General features: G+C 49.4%; 2 protein-coding genes across 4 annotated transcripts in view; one reads left to right on the forward strand and one right to left on the reverse strand.

The window, feature by feature from the left end:
* Positions 1–7419, forward strand: part of DMXL2 (Dmx like 2) — a 92510-nt gene extending 85091 nt beyond the window's left edge. For all 3 annotated transcript variants that reach the window (XM_053271982.1, XM_053271984.1, XM_053271983.1), the window contains 2 exons: positions 4575–4792; positions 4993–7419. In XM_053271982.1, the coding sequence (XP_053127957.1) occupies positions 4575–4792; positions 4993–5202 (428 nt within the window). In that variant the 3' untranslated portion in view covers positions 5203–7419. The remainder of the gene's footprint in view (positions 1–4574; positions 4793–4992) is intronic.
* The window catches only part of GLDN (gliomedin), a 40946-nt gene continuing 27164 nt past the window's right edge, over positions 7024–20805 (reverse strand). Inside the window, exons 7-10 of the mRNA XM_053271985.1 lie at positions 17129–17212; positions 16915–17040; positions 15392–15542; positions 7024–11460 (exon numbers count right to left, since the gene is read on the reverse strand). Of these exons, the coding sequence (XP_053127960.1) occupies positions 10968–11460; positions 15392–15542; positions 16915–17040; positions 17129–17212 (854 nt within the window). The 3' untranslated portion in view covers positions 7024–10967. The remainder of the gene's footprint in view (positions 11461–15391; positions 15543–16914; positions 17041–17128; positions 17213–20805) is intronic.

The raw sequence follows: 20805 nt of genomic DNA on the forward strand, positions 1-20805 counted from the left end.
CACAGTCAGACAGGTGTTATTGACTGGTTTGTTTTATCCAGACATCGAGTCCTTCCCAAGGACCTGGGATGGCTGAATTTTATTATCAGTGTTGCTGCTGTTATTATTATAGATATTGTCGCAGAATATAGGCTGTTCCCAGTAAAGTAAACCAAAGTAATTGGCTGATGGTGATTTCTGTGGCCCTTATGGTGTTGAGGTGCTCTTCAGGTTGTTTTGGAACTGCACCTAGGGCACCAATTACCACTGGGATTATTTTGGTCTTTTTCTGCCACAGCCTTTCAATTTCAATTTGTAGATCTTTGTATTTTGTGATTTTTTCTATTTCTTTTTCTTCTATTCTGCTATCCCCTGGTATTGCTATGTCGATTATTTTGACTTGTTTTTCTTTCTTCTCGACTACAATTATATCTAGTGTATTGTGTGGCAGATGTTTGTCTGTTTGTAGTCGGAAATAATAATAATAATATTATTATTATTAGTTTTATGTTTAATACAACATAATAGAATGGAACACAATTTTAACGCAGTGCCATAAAATAGTTTCATAATTATGAAAATTGCAAGTGGCAAGTGCCATCTTGGAAGAGCCATTCCCTCCTGCATGGGAGTATGAAGGGAGAATGCCTCTTCTATATGATGCTTGCTATCTGCAGTTATAAGAAGAGGCATTCTCTCCTCTGTGTGTGGAGATGGAATGCCTCTGCTAAGAGGGTGCTTGCTCTTTGCAGTTAAAAGTTACTATAAGAAGAGGCATTCCCTCCTGTGTGGGAGTGGAGGCACAATGCCTCTTCTAAAAATGATGTATGCATGCATCATCCTAAAGCAAGGGAAGTATTCTCTTTTCTTCCTTTAGATCTATTGTTTTATCTCCTATGCAAATTTAATCAATGCAGTGGTTCCCCACCAGACACTTTGGGGTACTTTTTAAGTCTCGTAAGGGGTTCTCAGAGCTTTCTTGTCTCCCCAACTCACTGACGTGATTAGGACGCAGCTCTGTTGCCTCTTAAATCAGAGGACTTGGCTGTTAACAGTCACTGGCTTACATCCAGGTTAAGTGACTCATGAGTAGTGCTATTGCAGTTAGTGCGGCAGGTTTATTGCAATTAATTTCAGTAGGTGTACTTGTGAGTAACTTGGCTCTAGATGAAGGCCAGCGGCCGTAAGTGTCTGCCTCGTAGCAGTAACCTTTAAATCTCAATCTCTCCTCTCTCTCTTTTTTCTCTCTTTTTCTCTCTTTTGTTTCTTTCTCTCTCTCTCTTTCTTTCTGGGGTACCTAAGCTGAAGGTTTCAGGCAGAAAGGATACAATTTTTTGTTCCTTTTTTTAAAAAAGGTTGAATCTCCCTAAATGTATGGATGAAAAGTCCTACAGGTCATGAGCTAAGATGCACTTATTGCTATTTTCTGTACTGACTCCTTGGGAGCCCCCCAGGGGCTCTTTGGACATCAGTCCCTGCCATCCACCCCTTTCAAAGCTTTATTATAGAACCGGACCCCACCGTCGCCACCCTCCTTGCTGAACAGGTTGGCTTTCCCAGCTAGTCCTTCTGCCTGCACTCCTGTCTGGAGTGGCCTCAGAGCCAGCGCTTGGCCGTCCTGCGCTAGACTCAACATCGGCTAATCAGTAGTTACAGTCCGAGCACTGATAGCAGCACGAGCATTGCCAAGTATGTCATGACGAAGTGGCCTCCGATGCGGTTGCTTGTTCTTGGCTGGAGAGTGCCCAAAGTTACAACAGAGATTCAGGGAAGGACAGATGCAAGATTGCCGTATGGAGATGCAGATCAGCCATGAAATAGCTCTCTGTCATAAGGCCCCGAGGCCAGTGGCGGCCCCCTTCAACCCGAAGCGTGCCCCCCCAATTTTTATTATTATTATTATTATTATTATTATTACGTTTATATCCCGCTCTTCCTCCAAGGAGCCCAGAGTACTACATACTTGAGTTTCTCTTTCACAACAACCCTGTGAAGTAGGTTAGGCTGAGAGAGAAGTGACTGGCCCAGAGTCACCAAGCTAGCATCATGGCTGAATGGGGATTTGAACTCGGGTCTCCCCGGTCCTAGTCCAGCACTCTAGCCACTCAATTGTTTCTTGGGCCTGTGCGAAGCTTCCGCCCAAGCTGAATACTCTGCACAGTCTCCCTGGCACCACGGGGAGAGGACCATGCCCACCATTTAGTGGTGTGTGCCTTGACCAGGAAATGGAGCCGCCTTGAACCCCTGCACCCTCTTGGAAGGTATTGACAGAGCCTTGAGCAGTGTTGCCCTTCCCAGTGTTTTCCTTCAAGAGCTCTTAAGACCCAGCACTGAGAAAAGCACCATCACTGTGCAGAGGTCAGCAAGATGGCTCTCACGCTGGAGATTGCGGAAGTATCTGCATGTTGTCCCAGTGTTGGAACTGCACTAGACTCATTTCTGTCTCGTTTACAGCCAGCCCTTTAGCCGACACGCCGACCTTATTCTTAAAACGCAATCAGTAGCAGCAGGAGAGAGGGCAAGCCCTCGACCCCCTGCCTGTGGGCTTCTCGGAGGCATCTGGTGGGCCACTGTGTGAAACAGGATGCTGGACTCGATAGGCCTTGGGCCTCATCCGGCAGGGCTCTTCTTATGTCCTGAAGTCCACAGCCTGGTCCTGAGGATGAGGCAGAGGTTTGAGCTACATGAACGTACTCTCAACAACTAGAGTCCTTCATCACTCTGGAGCAAGATGTTCTTTCTGCCTCCTGCTTGATCAGGAGTTTGATTTTGGGGGTAGCTAATAGCAGGGGGAGTGAGTGTGTCGCATCTTACAAAAATGGTAGATAACTGGGCAGTTTTGAAGCTTTGAGTGAATCTAGATTGATGGGGAAAGATACATAGGTAGATAGGAAGGTGCCTTGTGCCATGTCAGACCATTGGTCAATCCAGCTCAGCATCGTGTAAACTCTCTCCCAATCCTACCTGGAGATGCTGCCAGGGATTGAAGCTGGGACCCCTTCATATACAGAGTTGGTGCTGTACCCCTGAAGGGAGGCCCCATCCCCAAAGCTCTCACTCTCCCTGTTGGTCAGTGGGCTTCTTGCACCATTGCCGCTTGCCCCATCTTACTTGCTAGGAATGTTTCTGCCTGCTGACTGTTGGTTGTGGTTCCATCAAAAAGTATCACTGCAACTCCTGTGATAATGCCATCTGTGAGTGAGGTCTGTCAGGGGTCCCACTTAATTTTTCCAGGAGAGATGCCAGCAAAGTTTTTCAAGAACCTGAAACTGAATTTTGTGGGCTCATAATGCTCCCCCCCAAAAAAGATGTGAGCATTGTGAGTGCCCAAATCCTTCTCAAGCTCATGTTAAAGTCCAAGCCAGAGAAGAATTCCTGACTCCCCCCCGCCCCAATTTCCCCAAGCCCCATCCCTGTTTCCTTTTAACACTTCACTGGTTCCTTTTAATAAGAGAACCAGAAGCTCTCGTATCACTGAAAGAGGAGAGATGCAATCTCTCCCTTCCTTTTGACTCTGGTGAGCTGCTTGCTAGCATGTCACAGGAGAAAAGACCAGCGTGGCCATTGGGGAAACATAGTATTATGTTCAATTCACATACAGTTTGTGTACACTTAATATTTGTGCACATGTACAGTAATGTATACATTGGCCCGATTCAGACATTATGCTGTACAAGTGTACAGATGTCTGTACATTCATACAGAATGTTTGTGTGAATGTCTGTACCTGTGTTCATTTTAGAAGTGAACCTGGATACAAGCCCTTTGAATGCATAGCACAGGTAGGAAGTGTATTTCTGTACCTGCGCTCAGCATAACAAGTGAATGACTGTACCTGTGTACACTCGTACGAGTATTGAACATAACGTGTGGATGGGCCTATTATGTTCCACAGATACAGTAGTACATTTCCTGCCTCTTCCCTACCTTTGAGGGGAATTCTCCCCAGGTTCACGTTTATAGGTCACATGTTTAAAGGTCACAAAAACTTTCACACGCAAATGTGCATGTGTACAGACATCTGTACACACATGCAACTTAATGTCTGAAAATGGTTACTAGCAGGATGCCGGAGGGAGAGGGAAAGATCACACATCTCTCCTTCCCTCTGCCGGTGGCAAAAGCGCCACTGCTTTTGCCCTTGACCTACAGAGCCTTAAAGGGAAGGCAAGCTGGGTGGATGAGTCTTGTGCAGGGAGCGGATCTGGATTTGCTTGAAAAAATAAGCAGAGCTTTTTCTAGACACGTTTTCCTCAAGCGTAGCTAGAGTGAGAAGGAAGGCACTCGCCCATCTCTAACTTCCAGGTGTAATTCATGCACTTTCAAGGTCCGTCTTGTTCCCTTTAGAAAAACAAACTTGAACAAGTTAATGGTTGCTGTAAACATGGCTTATCTTTTTAATTACTGTGAATGTGAAATGTTCGTACTAGAAAGCAGCCGTTCCAAAACGCTCTCTTTAATGCCAGTCCCATCAGACTTCTATGTGCATGTATAACAGTCGTATCGTACGACTGCGCCCCATTCGGATAGCGAGCAATATCTGTATCGACCTGCAACGCAAAGCGAAAGTTTTACATGGTGTGTTTGTCCTTTAGCCTTCACTTGCCACGATAATGGTGCTACTGTTCTCCAGTATGCACCGAAGCACCAGCTGCTGATTTCCGGCGGCCGGAAAGGATACATCTCCATCTTTGATATCCGGCAGCGGCAGGCCCTTCATACCTTCCAAGCGCACGATTCGGCCATTAAGGCACTTGCCCTCGACTCCTCCGAAGAATGTTTTTCCACCGGCTCAGCAGAAGGCAACATGAAGGTAAGGTTGCCCAGTGGTCTGCCGATCAGATCTGGCCACAGTTACTCCTGCCTTCGTCACGGGGGCTGGGTTTCTGCAGTGCGCTCTACATGGGGCACGTCTCGGGTTTGCTGTCCTGAAAAGCTTGTTCTCTGCTCCTCCAGAGAAGCCGGAGCAAAAATCTGCCGATATAATGTTGGTCTCCCCTTCTCTTATTGCAGGTGTGGAGGCTGACAGGCTATGGTTTAATCCATTCCTTTAAGCACGAGCACGCCAAGCAGTCCATCTTCCGAAACCTCAGTGCTGGAGTCATGCAGATTGAAATGGCCCAGGGCAATCGCATCTTCTCCTGTGGAGCAGATGGCACCCTGAAAATGAGGGTGCTTCCCAACACCTTCAGTATTCCTTCGAGTCTCTGTGACATTCTCTAGGGTTTGGTGGTGGTGGTGGTGCTGCTGCTGCTGCTGTCCCTTCCCGAGAAAGTTTGGGAGGGGCGTTTTGGAGAACCGTCAAAAGCCTTTAAGATGAGGAGGCTACTTTGCTTTGCTTTCAGAGTCGTCATGACAGCATTTAGTGCTATAGTTGTAATACCAAGAAGAGCAAAGTTCTGACTTTTAAACACACACACACACACGCGCGCGCGTGCGTGCACACACTCACTCTTACACTTGTATTTCTATTTTTATTTTGGTACTGCGTTTAGGGATTGAGGGGACAGAAAATGCATGCCCTGTAAGAGCTCTGAAGTCCCAGTGGGAGCGAAAAGCCAGGTCCGTCGTGACATCCCTCACCCCGCCTCTTTTGCGTAAAGAAGCACAGAGATGCTTCTTGTGCTTTCTGTCGCGGCAAATACCTATAAAATAAGCTTTAAAAAAACAACAATGTACTTTTGGGACTCTCTTCCAGGTCTTTGCCACTCATTTGAAGCATGTCTGTGGTTTCTTTTTTTCCCTTTTTCTGTTGTTTTTTTGGACACTAATTTGCCGTAATGAAGGGTATTCCGCGTGAATGTGATTTTATGTTGTTAATAATTCTTTGGGGTCATGCCACCACAAAAAAAGCTGTGATGCTCACACCGTCGGTGGACCAGTGTGCAATGAGGAATGTACTGTGGGCTAATGTGAACCTGCTTTGATGCTGTGATCCTTCTCCCTTCTGCGCAACCCACACCCCCCCCCCCCCCCGCCGCAGTTTGTATTATTGCACAGAAGCACATTTCTGAGAAGGAGTGGGGTGTTGCTTGAATTGCACAACATTCTTTGTTTTTGTTTGCCTGTCTGGGCAGAAATCGCTATTATGAAAGGCGCAGAGCTAATGCTGAAGACGGATGTTCCGTGTCACATTCGCCGCTTCTGTCCACAATCCTCAAGTACAACTTGCATGGGTCCTGATGACAGTTCCGTGCAAGTATCCAGCTTTGTTCCACGCTACGGCAAGGATGCAGAGAGACCCCAAGAGGCACCCTCCAGACCGGGGCTGGACTACAACTCCCACCATCCCTGACAATTGGCCACTGTGGCCGGGGAGGTGGGAGTTGGGGCCCAACATCTGGTGGTGAAGCCAAGGGGCCCAGCCACACCAAGTTAACCAGGACTAAGTCCCATGGAAGTTTAATGGGGCTTAAGACGGTTGTAGCGAACATGTCTGACTGGTTCCAGTGGCCCTGATTCATAGTGTTGCCCACACTAAGGATATCAGGATAAGTTGGTTGTACTAGGTGTTACAGAGGAGGACCGAGGCGAATGTGATACGGGGCTGCCATTTTCTTTGGCAGCGCCTCATCCTTCTAGTAGTAAATTCCACCCCGCTCTTGGACATCCCTTTCCCCCTTTCTTATTTTGAGTCCTACCTTTTTACATTGGGAATGTATTATGAGCACTAAGTGTTTTGTAGTGAACAGAAACCTATTTCTAGTCATCATTTGAATTTAATTCTTTATTTTGTCCGGGGGGGGGGGGGACACAAATAATTCTAATTAAATGAAGCTATTGAGTGGGGAGGGGTGGACTACTGATAGACCATACAATGCCACGTTTCATATGAATGTCAGGCTTAACATGTGGCCAGTTAGTAAATAGTTGGCAAGACCAGTGATCTAAACCAGGGGTTCTCCAGCTTGGGCGCCCAGACCTTGTTGGACTTCAACTCCCATAATCCCATACACTCCCAAAGGTCATTGTGGTGGCGGCTAGGGATTATGGGACTTGAAGTCCAGCCACATTGGGGATGCAAGTTGGAGAACCCCCGATCGAAACGATTACCAAGGCATATTGTATAAAACTATGCAGAGGTCAATATTGTTTGCTTGTAATATACCAGCGATCGTTTGTCATATTTAGATGTATTTTTCTCAGCTGTAAACAGGAAGACACATTCTTACTAAGATAATGGGAGCTGATGTCTGTGTATTTAAATGTTAACAAATTGTATTTTTTTTTTCCTCCCAATGAGAATTTTGGTGTCTGTGATGTATTGTAAAAATTATATAAATATAAATATATATATATATATATGACGGGATAAAATGCACCTTTGTCTAAAGGCAATCTTAATTGCAAGCTGTGAAGTATGTATATGGGGAAAGAAAGCAAATGTCATTTGTTAGTTTTACCTTTGTAAGTTAAATAAATTCCTTTTATTTCACGGAACTCCTTAGTCTTTGCCTCGCTCACATTTCATAGGAAGCTGCATTATACTGAGTCAGACTATTGGTCCATCCAGTTCAGTATTGTCTGCACTGACTGGCAGCAGCTCTCCAAGGTTTCAGGCAGGGGTGACTTTCTGCATGCAAGCAGATGCTCTGTCACAGAGCTGTGGGCCCCATTCCCTAAAGGGGGGATCTTATAGTTCTGACATGTAGTCTCCCATTCAACTGCAAACCAAGGCAGACCCTGCTTAGCAAAGGGGAGAATTCATGCTTGTTACCACAAGATCAGCTCTCCTCCCCGGCATCAGCAAAAAGGAATCTTGTGGCACCTTAGAGACTTAACGAACAGATAATACATTTTGTTAAATAATGAACAAACACCACATGATCGTTAAGAATCCATAGTACTCTTTGTTCTGCTTGCTGCAACAGACTATCCCTCTAGGAAAATTTTGTTCTATTCCTTAATTGCCATGTTTGTTTGAAAAGTTGCTTGAAATACTGCACACCCTGGTCACTGCTTTGACTAATATATTCTTTATTCGTCATCATTTTCTGTGTGTGTCCATACACCAATAGCAAGGAAAAAGTATATATACACACATGTGAGCACACAGCTCTGTCCAAGATCTCTGCTAAATTTTGTTTTTATTATTGTCGACAGTGCAATAGACTCTCTGAACAGTTCCACTTCAGATCGGTGAAGTGTTTCGGTGGACAGGACAGAACTGGAGAAACACAATGGCCTCATTCACATGTAACGCGGAACCATGGGTCCAACTGCCGAGAGGAGCAGGCGCTGCCTATGCAGGTTTCCTTTTTGACTGAAGGACAACCTGCACGGCCAATCACGCCAGAGTTCAGAGAGGTGCTTCCTCCCTCAGCTCTGGTTCCTCAGGGAGCAGCTGCGATTCCGAATCTGGACATACCGCAGGCTGCCTGGAGCCTTGGGTTGAGGCCACAGAACTCACTACCACCTGAGAGTTCAGATTGGAGTTCTGCATCTAAACCCTGGGTTTGGTCCCCACAGCTAACCTCATTTCCTGCATTCGGATGTAACGTCCGCAGAACCGCAGGCCCATTTAACTGCGGTTCCGCACGACATACGAATGCAGCCTAAAGAAGAGTTCTGCAGAATCTGGAAGCTTCCTCACTGCTATAACCTTTCAGTTGGCCCCAATAAAACAGGACTGCACAACTTGGGCCCTGCTGCAGATGTAGACTACAATTCCTACAATCACAACTGCCCACTGTGATGGGGAATGATGGGAGTTGTAGTCCAAAAACAGCTGGGGGTGGGGGCAAAGTTGTGTAGCCCTGTAATAAAAGGTATTACTGCTGATTTTGAGTCCGGCCATTGGTCCATCTAGCTCAGCAGTGTCTGCACTGACTGGCAGCAGCTCTCTGAGGTTTCAGGCAGGATCCTTTTCCCAGCCCTTGCAGGAGATGCTGGGCACTGAACCCGGGGCCTCCGGCAAACAAAGCAAATGATCCGGCAGTGAGCTACATCCCCGTCCTAACAATGTGGGGGGATATACTTTCCTCTGTCCCACAATAGCTTTAAACAGGTTTTGCAGGTTTAAGTATTACAAGATGCGCAGAGAGAGAAAATAGTGGGAAGAGGCTGGACACCGTGACAAATGATGCTTCTAAGGGACTACTTTCCAACTGTCTTAACTATGGTCTGTCTCTAGCCAGGGATCAGATTTGTTACATATCAGCACACACATAGCATCTATTAGCACAAACTTCCACAGGTAACAAACATCTTTATTTCTGTTCAACAAATGCCTCTTAAACATGCCAAGGGTTGGTTCAGAAGGCCTAGCTTCCCTCTGCGCAATGAAATCCACTGGAATCTGTGTCATGGGGAAAGGCCTCCACACCACACACACACACCTGCATACCTGCTGCAATAAGCCACATTTGAGACTTGTCAGAAGTGTGGGGTGCTAAAGCCCAAAGCTGGCATACTGTGCAACCTTCCATCTGCCTCTTAGCGGAACATGCGCCCAGTTGCACAAGAGTGCTCTTGTACAAGACACAAGGATTGGGCACACGCCATTGTGCGATGGACAGCCGCTGGAAAGAACGCCCGCCCGCCCCACAACTGCATTTGTGCGATTCTTACATTGAGCGCTCTGGCGCAGCAGTGCCCACGTTTCATTCAAAGAGAACATTAGGAGAGGAGAGCTGGTCTTGTGGTAGCAAGCATGACTTGTACCCATAGCTAAGCAGGATCTGCCCTGGCTGCATCTGAATGGGAGACTTGATGTGTGAGCACTGCAAGACATTCCCCTCAGGGGATGAAGCCGCTCCGGGAAGAGCAGAAGGTTTCAAGTTCCCTCCCTGGCAGCATCTCCAAGATAGAGCTGAGAGAGATTCCTGCCTGCAACCTTGGAGAAGCCGCTGCCAGTCTGAGAAGACAAGACTGAGCTAGATAGACCAATGGTCTGACTCAGTATATGGCAGTTTCCTATGTTCCTAACATTTCTTAGTATGTCAGCCACTTTATTGTGGCTGAGGATGATGGGAGTTGTAGTCCAGCCACATCTGGAGGACCCTAGGTTGGGAACCACTTCTCCAGATCCTCCACAAGCAGCCACTTTAGATTTTTAGCTAGATGGCTTGAAATATTTGAATGTCACTCACCTGCCCACCCTGCACCAGACTACTGGAGAGAAACAAAAGCCTCTCTTGATTTTGCTTACTTGTCGCATCGGCTGTGATATTAAGCAACACTGTTCTATAAACTCGCAATAGCCTACAGAATCGAAACACACATGAATGATAAAGGGGCGGTAATCTGTTGTCCTAGACATGCAGGCACACGTGCTGAATTCAGCTGTAACGCAAAAACATGACCAGGACGATGCAAGTTGAGGGGAACCCTGCAGCACGTATCACGAGAAGCTGAGTTTTGCCGGGAGCCTGGATTGAGCCTGAATCAGCTTGCTCGGCTCGGATCCTCGATGACCAATTTGGGCTCAAGCTGGCTTCACTGCAGCAACACATCTGGGTTCCCAGTAAAACTGTGGCATGTGCCGCTCACGGACCCCAGATCCCTACTTCAACTCGTATCGTCCTGATCATGAGAACGTGCCCAGTTGTTAGTTTATGTCTGAACCCAAGCCTGCCTACAAATCGTGTTTTGGGGTGGGTGGGTGGGTTGAAAAACCAAGGAACCACTCGCTGTGCTAACCGCGGTTTTCTGTTAGAGCTGAATTCACAGACCACAGTTAGGGCCACGATTCTAACTCAAGAGGGCTGCTGCACTGGAGAAATAGGAGTGAAACAGAATCCTGAGCAAATGGGACACACAAGTAGTCTAGCGGCGCTAAACCATGGTTCACCTGCTGCGTGTCTGGAACGTAAACCAGGGCTCTTGGCCATGTCGAGCACAAAACACAGTTTCATTATATTTATCTGAAGCCAGCTGGGGTTTCACTCTTCTCGGACAGGAGATGTGCACTTGCTGAAAGCGAGGCGGGAGATCTCCCAACAGGCAAAGGGGAGCCGAGTGGATGCATCGTTTCCAACGAGACGTGTTCAGCTGACAAAATGGACAGGATACTGGATCAAGGAGCCGTCTTCCCACGTATAAAGCTGCTTATCTCCTGGGTTGTAGGAGAGCATTGCCAGACTGACGGCCGGCCCTTTCCACTCGGCGCTCGAGTTGAACGAGGCCAGCTGGAACCCAAAGCTTGCGTCGATCTGCTTTTCTTTCATCAGGTCAAAAGCAAACGTCACGTGCGCACAGCTGGTGTCGGTGATGTACAGCACCCCGCAGATGATGAAGGCCTGGCCAGCTTTGGACTTTGGGTAGGTGGTGTTGACGTGACGGAGCACGGAGAAGCTCTCCTCTTCCACGTGGGCTGCCATGATGTATTCGTCGGCGATGGAGAAGTACAAGACCCAAAGGCCCTTCTCGTCCACGGCGACTTTGAAGTAGGATTTGGCAGTCTTGAAGAGGTAGTTGCGGCCGTAGGAGCCCGTGTTCTCGATGGAGAGCGTCTGGGCTGACTCTGTCACAAGGTCGTATCTGGAACAGACATTAAGAGTGAGTTACGGCCAAGTGCATGGAGAGCGAGTGTCGGGTGAATCCTGTTGAGACGGAGAGTGCTAAAAGAAAAGGGTTACAAGGCGGCACTGCCTCTGGGAAAGAGCCCCCTTTGCTAAGCAGGGTCCACCTTGGTTTGAACTTGGGCGGGTGACTATATGTGAGCACTGTAAGATATTCCCCTTAGGGGAGGGGGCCATATCACAGAGGTATGCAGAAGGTCCCAGGTTCACTCTCTGGCTTGTCCAGTCAGTGTAGACAATACTGTATTAGATGGGCCAATGGTCTGACTCAGTAGGAGGCAGCTTCTAATGTACTGCTCAAAAAGTGTTAGCCTCTTTTTACTTATTGAAGTAATTTAATAAAAAAAAAAAAATTAGCACCTTCCGTTCCCCGGCCTGCCACACATATTTTTCTTCTTTGTCCCACCGCGGCCCTACTCCTAATCCAGATTGGGTCCTCTCTAATTTGTACTGCAAATTCAATTTGGTTCTGTTTTCCAGGGGTGGGGGGGCAGGCGGAAATCTGTGTATTTTAAAGTTACATATTATTTTTAGTTTTTTGTCATGTGAGCCGTTCGGGAAAGAGAGGGTATGCATTAATTATGATTATTAATGTATTGGGGATAAACCATGCATATCTGGAGACAAAAGGGTGAGATTATATCAGTTTGTTTCTCCCCACTTACGGATACGACAAATATTTATATACCGCTTTTCAACTAAAGTCCCCAAAGTAGTTTACATAGATATAAATAAATAAATAAAAATGGCTCCCTGTCCCGAAAGGGCTCACCATCTAAAAAAGAAACATAAGATAGACAGCAGCAACAGCCACCGGAGGGATGCTGTGTTGGGGATGGAGAGGGCCAATTGCTCTCCCCATATAAAATAAGAGATCCACCAATTTAAAAAGGTGCCTCTTTGCTCAGTTAGCAGTTCACTTCCCTTGAACAAGATTATATTTTGAAATGTATTGGGAATAAAGAACAAGCCGCACAATTTTTTTTACAACTGGCTTTGATTCCTTTTTTCTCTTTTTTTGAGGCAAGTTGAAGCCCCTCGCAGCTCCAATCTAACCCTGAACCGCACTGACAGTGCAGTTAATAATTACTGATTATTATTATTATTTATTTATTACATTTATATAATAAATAATAATAATAATAATAATAATTCGATTTCTATACCGCTCTTCCAAAAATGGCTCAGGGCGGTTTACACAGAGAAATAACAAACAAATAAGATGAAACCCTGTCCCCAAAGGGCTCACATTCTAAAAAGAAACATAAGATAGACACCAGCAAGAGTCACTGGAGGTACTGTGCTGGGGGTGGATAGGGCCAGTTACTCTCCTCCTGCTAAATAAAGAGAATCACCACAGTAAAAGGTGCCTCTTTGCCCAGTTAGCCAGTGACAGAAGTTAGATCCCACTCAGGTTAAATCAGGATTCCCACTCTGGATGCACGTGCACACACCCGTGTTCCCTCTAACAGAGATTCCCAGATGTGGACTACAGCTCCCAGAATCCCCTGCTGCAACGGCTTTTGCTTGGGGATTCTGGGAGTGGTAGTCAACCACATCTGGCGATCCCTGTTAGAGGGAACACCGGCACACACACTACCTTGATACTGCCGCCCAGGATGAAACTCATTCTGCACGCAGATGAAACCAATTAGACAGAACACTGCTCAGAGGGTTCACTTCAGGGGCAATAATTTGTAATGTTTCAAAAAGACCTTGAGCAAGTCATGTTTGCCTTCTTACAACTGTCACACTCTAACCACTACCCCACACTGTCTCTCAGAGAGAGCAGCCTAGAGATGCCAGCCTTACCCGGAACAGACTCCTGGAGTGAAAAGCTCCATCTGGAGGGAGGAAGAGCCCAGCAAAAATCAGGCCCTTATTGCCTCACAGCCACGGGGAGATTTCCATTTTCATAAGAACAGCCCTGCTGGATCAGGCCCAAAGAAGCCCATCTAGTCCAGCATCCTGTCTCCCACAGCGGCCCACCAGATGCCTCCGAGAAGCCCACAGGCAAGAGGTGAGGGCATGACCGCTCTCCTGCTGTTGCTCCCTTGCAACGGGTCTTTAGAGGCATCTTGCCTGTGAGGCTGGAGGTGGCCCATAGCCCTCAGACTGTTAGCCACTGACAGGCCTGTCCTCCATGAATTTGTCAAAAAGCCACCCTTTCCATGGCCCTGCAGAGAACATTGGCTAGCAGTTACAAGAAAACAACCTGCCTTATCGTGCCGAGAGCCCTTCAAAATGCATCTGGTGGCCAACATTCCTAGAAGTTGCCAAAGGTCTTCATCAACGGCAACCTCTCCTCCCAAACCCTGACCGCTGATACTCAGAATGGACCATCCTCCTCCGGAGCATCTTCTTTTGCCGAGATGAAAGACTTTCCGAGCAGGACAGGGATGCCAAAAGCTCATGCCAAGTAGCAGGGAGTGCCTTTCATGGGAGCCGGTGTTTCTGTCCCTCAGCCCCTTCCCCGGGGGGAGAGGCCAAGGAGAACCCTCCACCTGCTTTCAAAGACAGCTGTTGTTGTTGTTGGCTCACACATCAAGAGCTTGGATGGGAACCGGGAAGTGAAGGCAATCTGGAGCTCAAAATCCCGTTGAAGCATCCCAGTGAAGTTCAGGGCCTGCTCTCCGCAGGTCACACACGATGAAAGCTAACGGCATACAGGCGGGTTTGCCCTGCATTCTACAATGAGCTTTGAGGACAAGGTGCGACTTCATAAAAATTATAAAGAGAGCCGGTCTTGTAGTAGCAAGCATGAACTTTCCCCTTTGCTAAGAAGGGCCCACCCTGGTTTGCATTTGGAGGGGTGATGCGATGTGAGCATGGTCTGCTGTAAGATGTTCCCCTCAGGGGATGAGGCCGTAGCTCAGATGCTTGCCTGCAGAAGGTCCCTGGTTCACTCCCTGGCAGCATCTCCAGATAGGACTGCGAGAGACTTCTGTCTGAAACTCTAGGGAGCTGCTGCCAGTCAGTGCTGACAATACCAAGCTCGGTGGGCCAATGGTCTGACTCAGTAGGAGGCCGTTTCCTGTGTTCCTGGAGTAGGCAGAGATTCCTTTCCCCCTCCCACAATACTAGAACCAGGGGCCAGCCCTTCAAGTTGATTGCTTTGACATTTAGGACCAACAAAAAGGAAGTACTTTTTCACACTGAAAGGAGAGCTGGCCTTGTGGAAGCAAGCCTGACTTGTCCCCTTTGCTAAGCAGGGTCTGCCCTGGTTGCATTTGAATGAGAGACATCTTGTGTGAGCACCGTGAGATATTCCCCTCGGGGGATGGAGCCGCCGCTCTGGGAAGGGCATCTAGGTCCCAAGTTCCCTCCCTGGCAGCATCTCCAAGATCGGGCTGAGAGAGACTCCTGCCTGCAACCTTGGAGAAGCCGCTGCCAGCCTGTGCAGACCATACTGAGCTAGATGGACCAAGGGTCTGACTCCGTAGAAGGCAGATTTCCTCTGTTCCTATAATCTATGGAATTCGCTCCCTTGGGATGGGATGATGGCCACCAGCTTGGATGCCTTTAAAAGGGGCTTGGACAAATTCCCGGAGGCCAGGCCTATCAATGGTCTTGACAACTGCAGGCTACCTCCAGGCGCCGAGGTAGGGCTCCTCTGAACACCAGATGCAGGGCAGCAATGGCAGGAGATGGGGTATGCCTTCCGCTTCTGCTTGTGGGCTTCCCGGGGCATACAGTGGCCAGGATGCTGGACTGGGTATGCCTGTGGCCTCTTCACTGCCGGTCACCTCCCCCCCACTCTATGCTACATCCCTGATGCAAACCGCTCCTTCCTCCGCGGCTCTTTGCTCCATGGAGGGAAATCTGTCCATGTTCCCAGCTTGCCACTCTCCCCACATCTTCCTGCAGCGGTGGCCCACATGTCTACTTACTTCACAATGATGCTCTTCGCGATTCTCTGATAGTAGAGGGCGTTCTTGTAGATGGCATGGCCGCACCCATAGTAGTCCCAAGGGAGTCCAATGGCCTTGTAGCTGTCGTTCCGCAGGGCGGCAAGATCCTCGTATTCTTTTACGTTCTTGCCTAGGAGGAGGGAACGACATGGAAGGAGCTGAGCTGTGTTTACTCTCCAGCCAGCTTAAGAATGGAAGAAGAGCTTTGATGAATCAAGCCCAAGGCCCCTCTCCTGGTCCACCAGATGGCTCTGAGAACATAAGAAGCTGCCATATACTGAGTCAGGCCATTGGTCCATCTAGCTCAGTACTGTCTTCACAGACTGGCAGCGGCTTCTCCAAAGTTGCAGGCGGGAATCTCTCTCAGCCCTATCTTGGAGATGCTGCCAGGGAGGGAACTTGGGACCTTCTGCATGCAAACAGGCAGGTGCCCTTTCCAGAGCAGCTCCATCCCAGGCAGAAGAGAGCTGGTCTTGTGGTAGCAAGCATGACTTGTCCCCTTAGCTAATCAGGGTCCACCCTGGTTGCATATGAATGGGAGACTAGAAGTGTGAGCACTGGAAGATACTCCCCTTAGGGGATGGAGGCACTCTGGGAAGAGCAGAAGTTTTCAAGTTCCCTCCCTGGATTTTCCAAGATAGGGCTGAGAGAGATTCCTGCCTGCAACCTCGGAGAAGCCACTGCCAGCCTGTGCAGACAATACTGAGTGAGATGGACCAACGGTCTGACTCAGTATATGGCAGCTTCCTATGTTCCTATGCCCTGAGGGGAATATCTTCCAGTGCTCGCACATGTAGTCTCCCATTCAAATGCAAACCAGAGCAGACCCTGCTTAGCAAAGGGGTCCAATCATGCTAGCTACCACAAGACCAGTTCTCACAAGCAGGCAATACAGGCATGTCCCCTCTCCTGGCCTTGCCCTCTTGCTGGGAAGCCCCTGCTCTGGACCTCACAGACTTCTGAAAGGGCACCCTACAAAAAGGGAAGGCTACTAGCAACCTTCCCTCCCCGAGCAGCCCCTTTGCACCATGGCTTCCCCCCAACTAGAAGCTGCCCAGGCAGCCACAGCCCATCCTCTTCCTCCCTCCCTGCTCAAAAGGCCGAGAGCGAGGGCGTTGGGAGCAGCAATATGTGATGCAAGGCACTTCCTGCTGCTCCGACCTCTCTGCCTGCAGCAGGAAATGTGTCGTTTCACTTCCTGCGGCTCCAGCTCCATCTGCAAAGTGAGCAGGGGAGAGAAGGGCGAGGGGCAGCGGCAGCTGGAGTCTCGCAAGGAGAACATATCTGGGGCAGCAGCAGGGCGGGACAGGCAGGGCCAATCCGCCACCCTGCCAATCCGCCGCCTGAGACCGTTGCCTCACCTCGCCTCAATAGCAAGCCGCCCCTGCTCTCCCTGCTCATTCTATCAGCAGAGCAAGGTAGGTGAGGCCGAGAGAGCACAACTCACCGAACGTCACCCTGTGAGTGTCATCGCCGAGTGGGGACTGGAGCCCTGGTCTTACCTGAAAAATGCTCCGCAACCCAAATCCTGCCATCGCTTCGGTTTGCGGGATCCCTCATCCACGCTCCAAACTCTTGCTTCAACTGGACCACCTCAGTAGGGCTTCCGATCGATTTCACCACGCATTCTAACAACGGAGGGAAGGGGGATGTCAGACACAGCTACTTGCCTGGAGAAGGGGGAGCACCATTTAGCACAGGCTCAGAATAGATTACCGGGTCTCTTGTGCTGGTAGAGGTTTGCCTTGCCTTCCGCTTTTCCTACCAGGGTGTCATCATTGGGGACGGCGCACGTCTCCCCTACAAGTGTGGGCAGAAGAGGGAGAGAGAGAACTATCCTTTTGACATACCATCTTTAAGTTGCAAGGCAGCCTAAATGCAAGAAATGTTATTGATTTCTTCATCTTCTTTAAGCAGTACAGAAGATCCTTTATTTGAAACATTCGGCCCTGCCGTCGAGGTGTAAAACCTGCCAAGGTGGGTTACAACTTCAAGATAAAAATGATTAAATAAGAATGATTAAAATGCAATGAAATACAAAAGCAATACTAAAGAAGCAGAGCAGTAACATATTAAAATAAGAATGTCCTCAGACCTCCACCATCATTCACCAGGGCCAGGCAGGTTCATACTTAGCTTAGACAGGGAGCTGCCGTATACTGAGTCAGACCAATGGTCCACCTAGCTCAGTGTTGTCTACACTGACTGGCAGCAGCTCTCCAAGATTTCAGTTGAGTCTCTTCCAGGCCTACCTGGAGATGCTGCCAAGGACTGATACTGGGACCTTCTGCATACAAAGCCAGCGTGATGTAGTGGTTAGAGTGCTGGACTAGGACCGGGGAGAGCTGAGTTCAAATCCCCATTCAGCCATGAGACTTGCTGGGGGACTCTGGGCCAGTCACTTCTCTCTCAGCCTAGCCTACTTCACAGGGTTGTTGTGAGGAGAAACTTAAGTATGCAGTACACCGCTCTGGGCGCCTTGGAGGAAGAGCAGAATATAAAATATAATAAAGGAATGAATGAATGAATGAATGAATGAATAAAGCAGATGCTCTGCCACTGAGATCTGGTCCTTTCCCTGGGTGCAAGTGGGTCATCTGAGTAACCAGGTTATGCCTTTATGGCTAAAAGAGTCGGCAGTTTCAAAGAAGTGCACTGAGAACACCAGTAATTCACAGAAACACTCGGAATCGCTTTTTACAAAATCAGATGATGGAAATCAAGTGGGCCGTCGTGTCGGAAAGTGTGCAATGGAACATAAGAAGTGGCCTGGTCGCGAGTCAAAGCTTGGTCTTCTAGCTCAGGATTGTCTACACTGACTGGCAGCAGCTCTCCAAGGTTTCAGGCAGGAGTCTCTCCCAGGGCAATGAGAAATCGCTCTTGCACACAGGCATAGGGTCCATTGGACACGGTCCACAGGACCCCAAGGCCAGTCCCCCCGAGTCGCCATCTTGGGTCGGAAATGGCCCAAATGGCCATTTGGGCGGCAGACAGGCCCATGGAAGGAGCTCTCGCTGCCGCCACCGCCTTCGCCCTCACTGCTGCGAGCGCCACTGGAGCACCGCACCCCGCCCCCTGTCTCATTTCAGGCTTCTGCGCATGGCCAGGGGGCGTGGCTTGGGGCACATACGCGGAGGGGAAAGACGGAAGCCCCCTGGCCGCCAGTAAGGTCTCTAGGCGCCTGCTCTCGCACGGAAAGCTTTTTTGCCAAAAGGGACCCCACTTGAAAAAAGATGGACGATCACTGGCCTAGAACAGAATGGATTGCCAGTCCATTCCATTGGAATGCCAAACCATGCCTCCTGCCCTCTCCCCCCGCCATTTAAAGTGACCACAGGAGAAAGATCATCTCTGCATCCACTTTCTCCAGTCCCCATCCTTAGTAGTCGCTGGCGTATCCTTAAACAACCTTTTATCTTTGCGTGTGGAACAGTCAAGGACCAAGCCAGCATTCCCGGGGAAGGATGCATGTTTGCAAACAGACTTTACCCCAAAGAAACAGAAAGTCTTAAGGCCAGCGATGTTTTCAGTTGGAGTTCCTCCAAGGCCTGAAGATCTCTTTGCGAGTTTGTTTCGTTGGCCATCCGTCTGAAAGGCATAAGCATCCCCAACACTCAGATAAGGCTTACTACTTTGGGTGAAGGGACGGGTTTGATTCTAACAAGACTCGGGGGACGTGATCCGTCACATCTCCCCCAACAAGCACCTCTCCGTTCTCTCTTCTTTCATTGGCCCAGTGCAAGCACTTGAACAAGCCATGGCTTGCAGGATCGGGGACATGGCCAAAGGAATCCCATGCTTCCATGCTCGCTCCTCCTCAGCTCAGATTTGGCCGCTAAGGGGTCCCCAACCACCACCACCTCAGCCATCCCCATGTTAGTCAAGGGGATGGAATATTCTTGGGCTCAGCGTGCAAGCAGACGGGTACAGCTAATAGAACTCTGTGGCAAGGAGCGGGGGGAGAAGGGCTTGAACAAAAAAAAAGAGCGGGAAATTTATCAGCTTGAAAAATACTCCCTCAAATTAGTCACAACAACCCCTTCAGCTGCTGAGGGGGAAAAGTGCCTAAACCTTTCCATGCTGAGGCACAGGGTTAGAGAAGCCACACAGACCAGGGACATACTGCAATATTTTGTTCCAAGTCCATACTTTTAAATATTTGGGTTTTTTTCCATGCAGCTGGGTCTCTGCCCCCACCCCTTGTGTGGTGACTGTATTGCGATCTGAATCCTGGGCCTCTCACTAGGGATGTGCATGGAACCGGTGGGGATGGTGGCTTGAAGGCGGGGGGGGCATACATTTAAGGGCAGGGGAGGGTGTCCGTACCCCTCCCACCACATTTCACCCGCCAGCGCTCCATTTTAAAGGTGTCCGTCAGGGCGGCACCATACCTCCCGGCCTCCCCATGTCCTCTTCAGCCAGAAGTGACAGGAAGTACCCAGCGCGCATGCACACGCCGGGCGCATGAGCGCGCAGGTCGCACTCGCTCGCTCATCACTTGTGCGCCAGGTACTGCCTTTTACTTCTGGCCGAAGAGGCGATGGGGCGGCAGGGAGGTATGCCGCCGCCGTGAGGGACACTTTTAAAATGGATCACCAGCAGGGGGGACGCGGCGGGAGGAGTAAGGGCCCCCTCCCCCGCCCTTAAAATGGTATGCCCCGCCGCCTTCGAACCGGCTGAGCGGCCCCACTCATTCGAACCGGTTCGGAGGCCCCCCGGAGCCGGTTCATGCACATCCCTGCCTCTGGCGTCCTGTCCATTTTGCCCCTCCGGACTTTACGCTCCCGGTCAGCAGACAGACACCAGCGCCGGGATCACTGGAGGCTCTTCGGAGCCAAGGCTCACCTTGCTAATAAATGGCTGCGAATATCCCCAGCATCCATTTATCTCCTTTTCTTCCCGTCAGATAAGGCAGAAGCCAGACACAGCAGGGAGTGGAAACCAGTGGGGCGCCAGCTATCAAGCAGCCCCCAAAATAGTACGGCGAGGAGAGGGCCGGAGAGGAGCAATGTTCTCCGCTAACATCCTTGAAGGGGCACGTTCTGTTCTGCACCCTGGAAGAGGGCCACATTCCCACTTCACCCGCTCATTACTGGAGGGAAAGCGGCACAGAAGGTGAGACGCTCCAGAAATAGCACACCAGGCTCGAGTGCTCGTGGCATCCCCTCTGAAGGAGAGCTGCTCTTGTGGGAGCAAGCATGAATGGTCCCCTTTGCTAAGCAGGGTCTGTCCTGGTTTGCATTGGAATGGGAGACTACATGTGTGAGCCCTGTGAGATATTCCCCTCAGGGGATGGGGCCGCTCTGGGGAGAGCAGAAGGTTCTGAATTCACTCCCTGGCAGCATCTCCAAGATCGGGCTGAGAGAGACTCCTGCCTGCAACCTCGGAGAAGC

The sequence above is a fragment of the Hemicordylus capensis genome, chromosome 10 (genome assembly GCF_027244095.1).
Source record: "Hemicordylus capensis ecotype Gifberg chromosome 10, rHemCap1.1.pri, whole genome shotgun sequence".
Taxonomy (NCBI): domain Eukaryota; kingdom Metazoa; phylum Chordata; class Lepidosauria; order Squamata; family Cordylidae; genus Hemicordylus; species Hemicordylus capensis.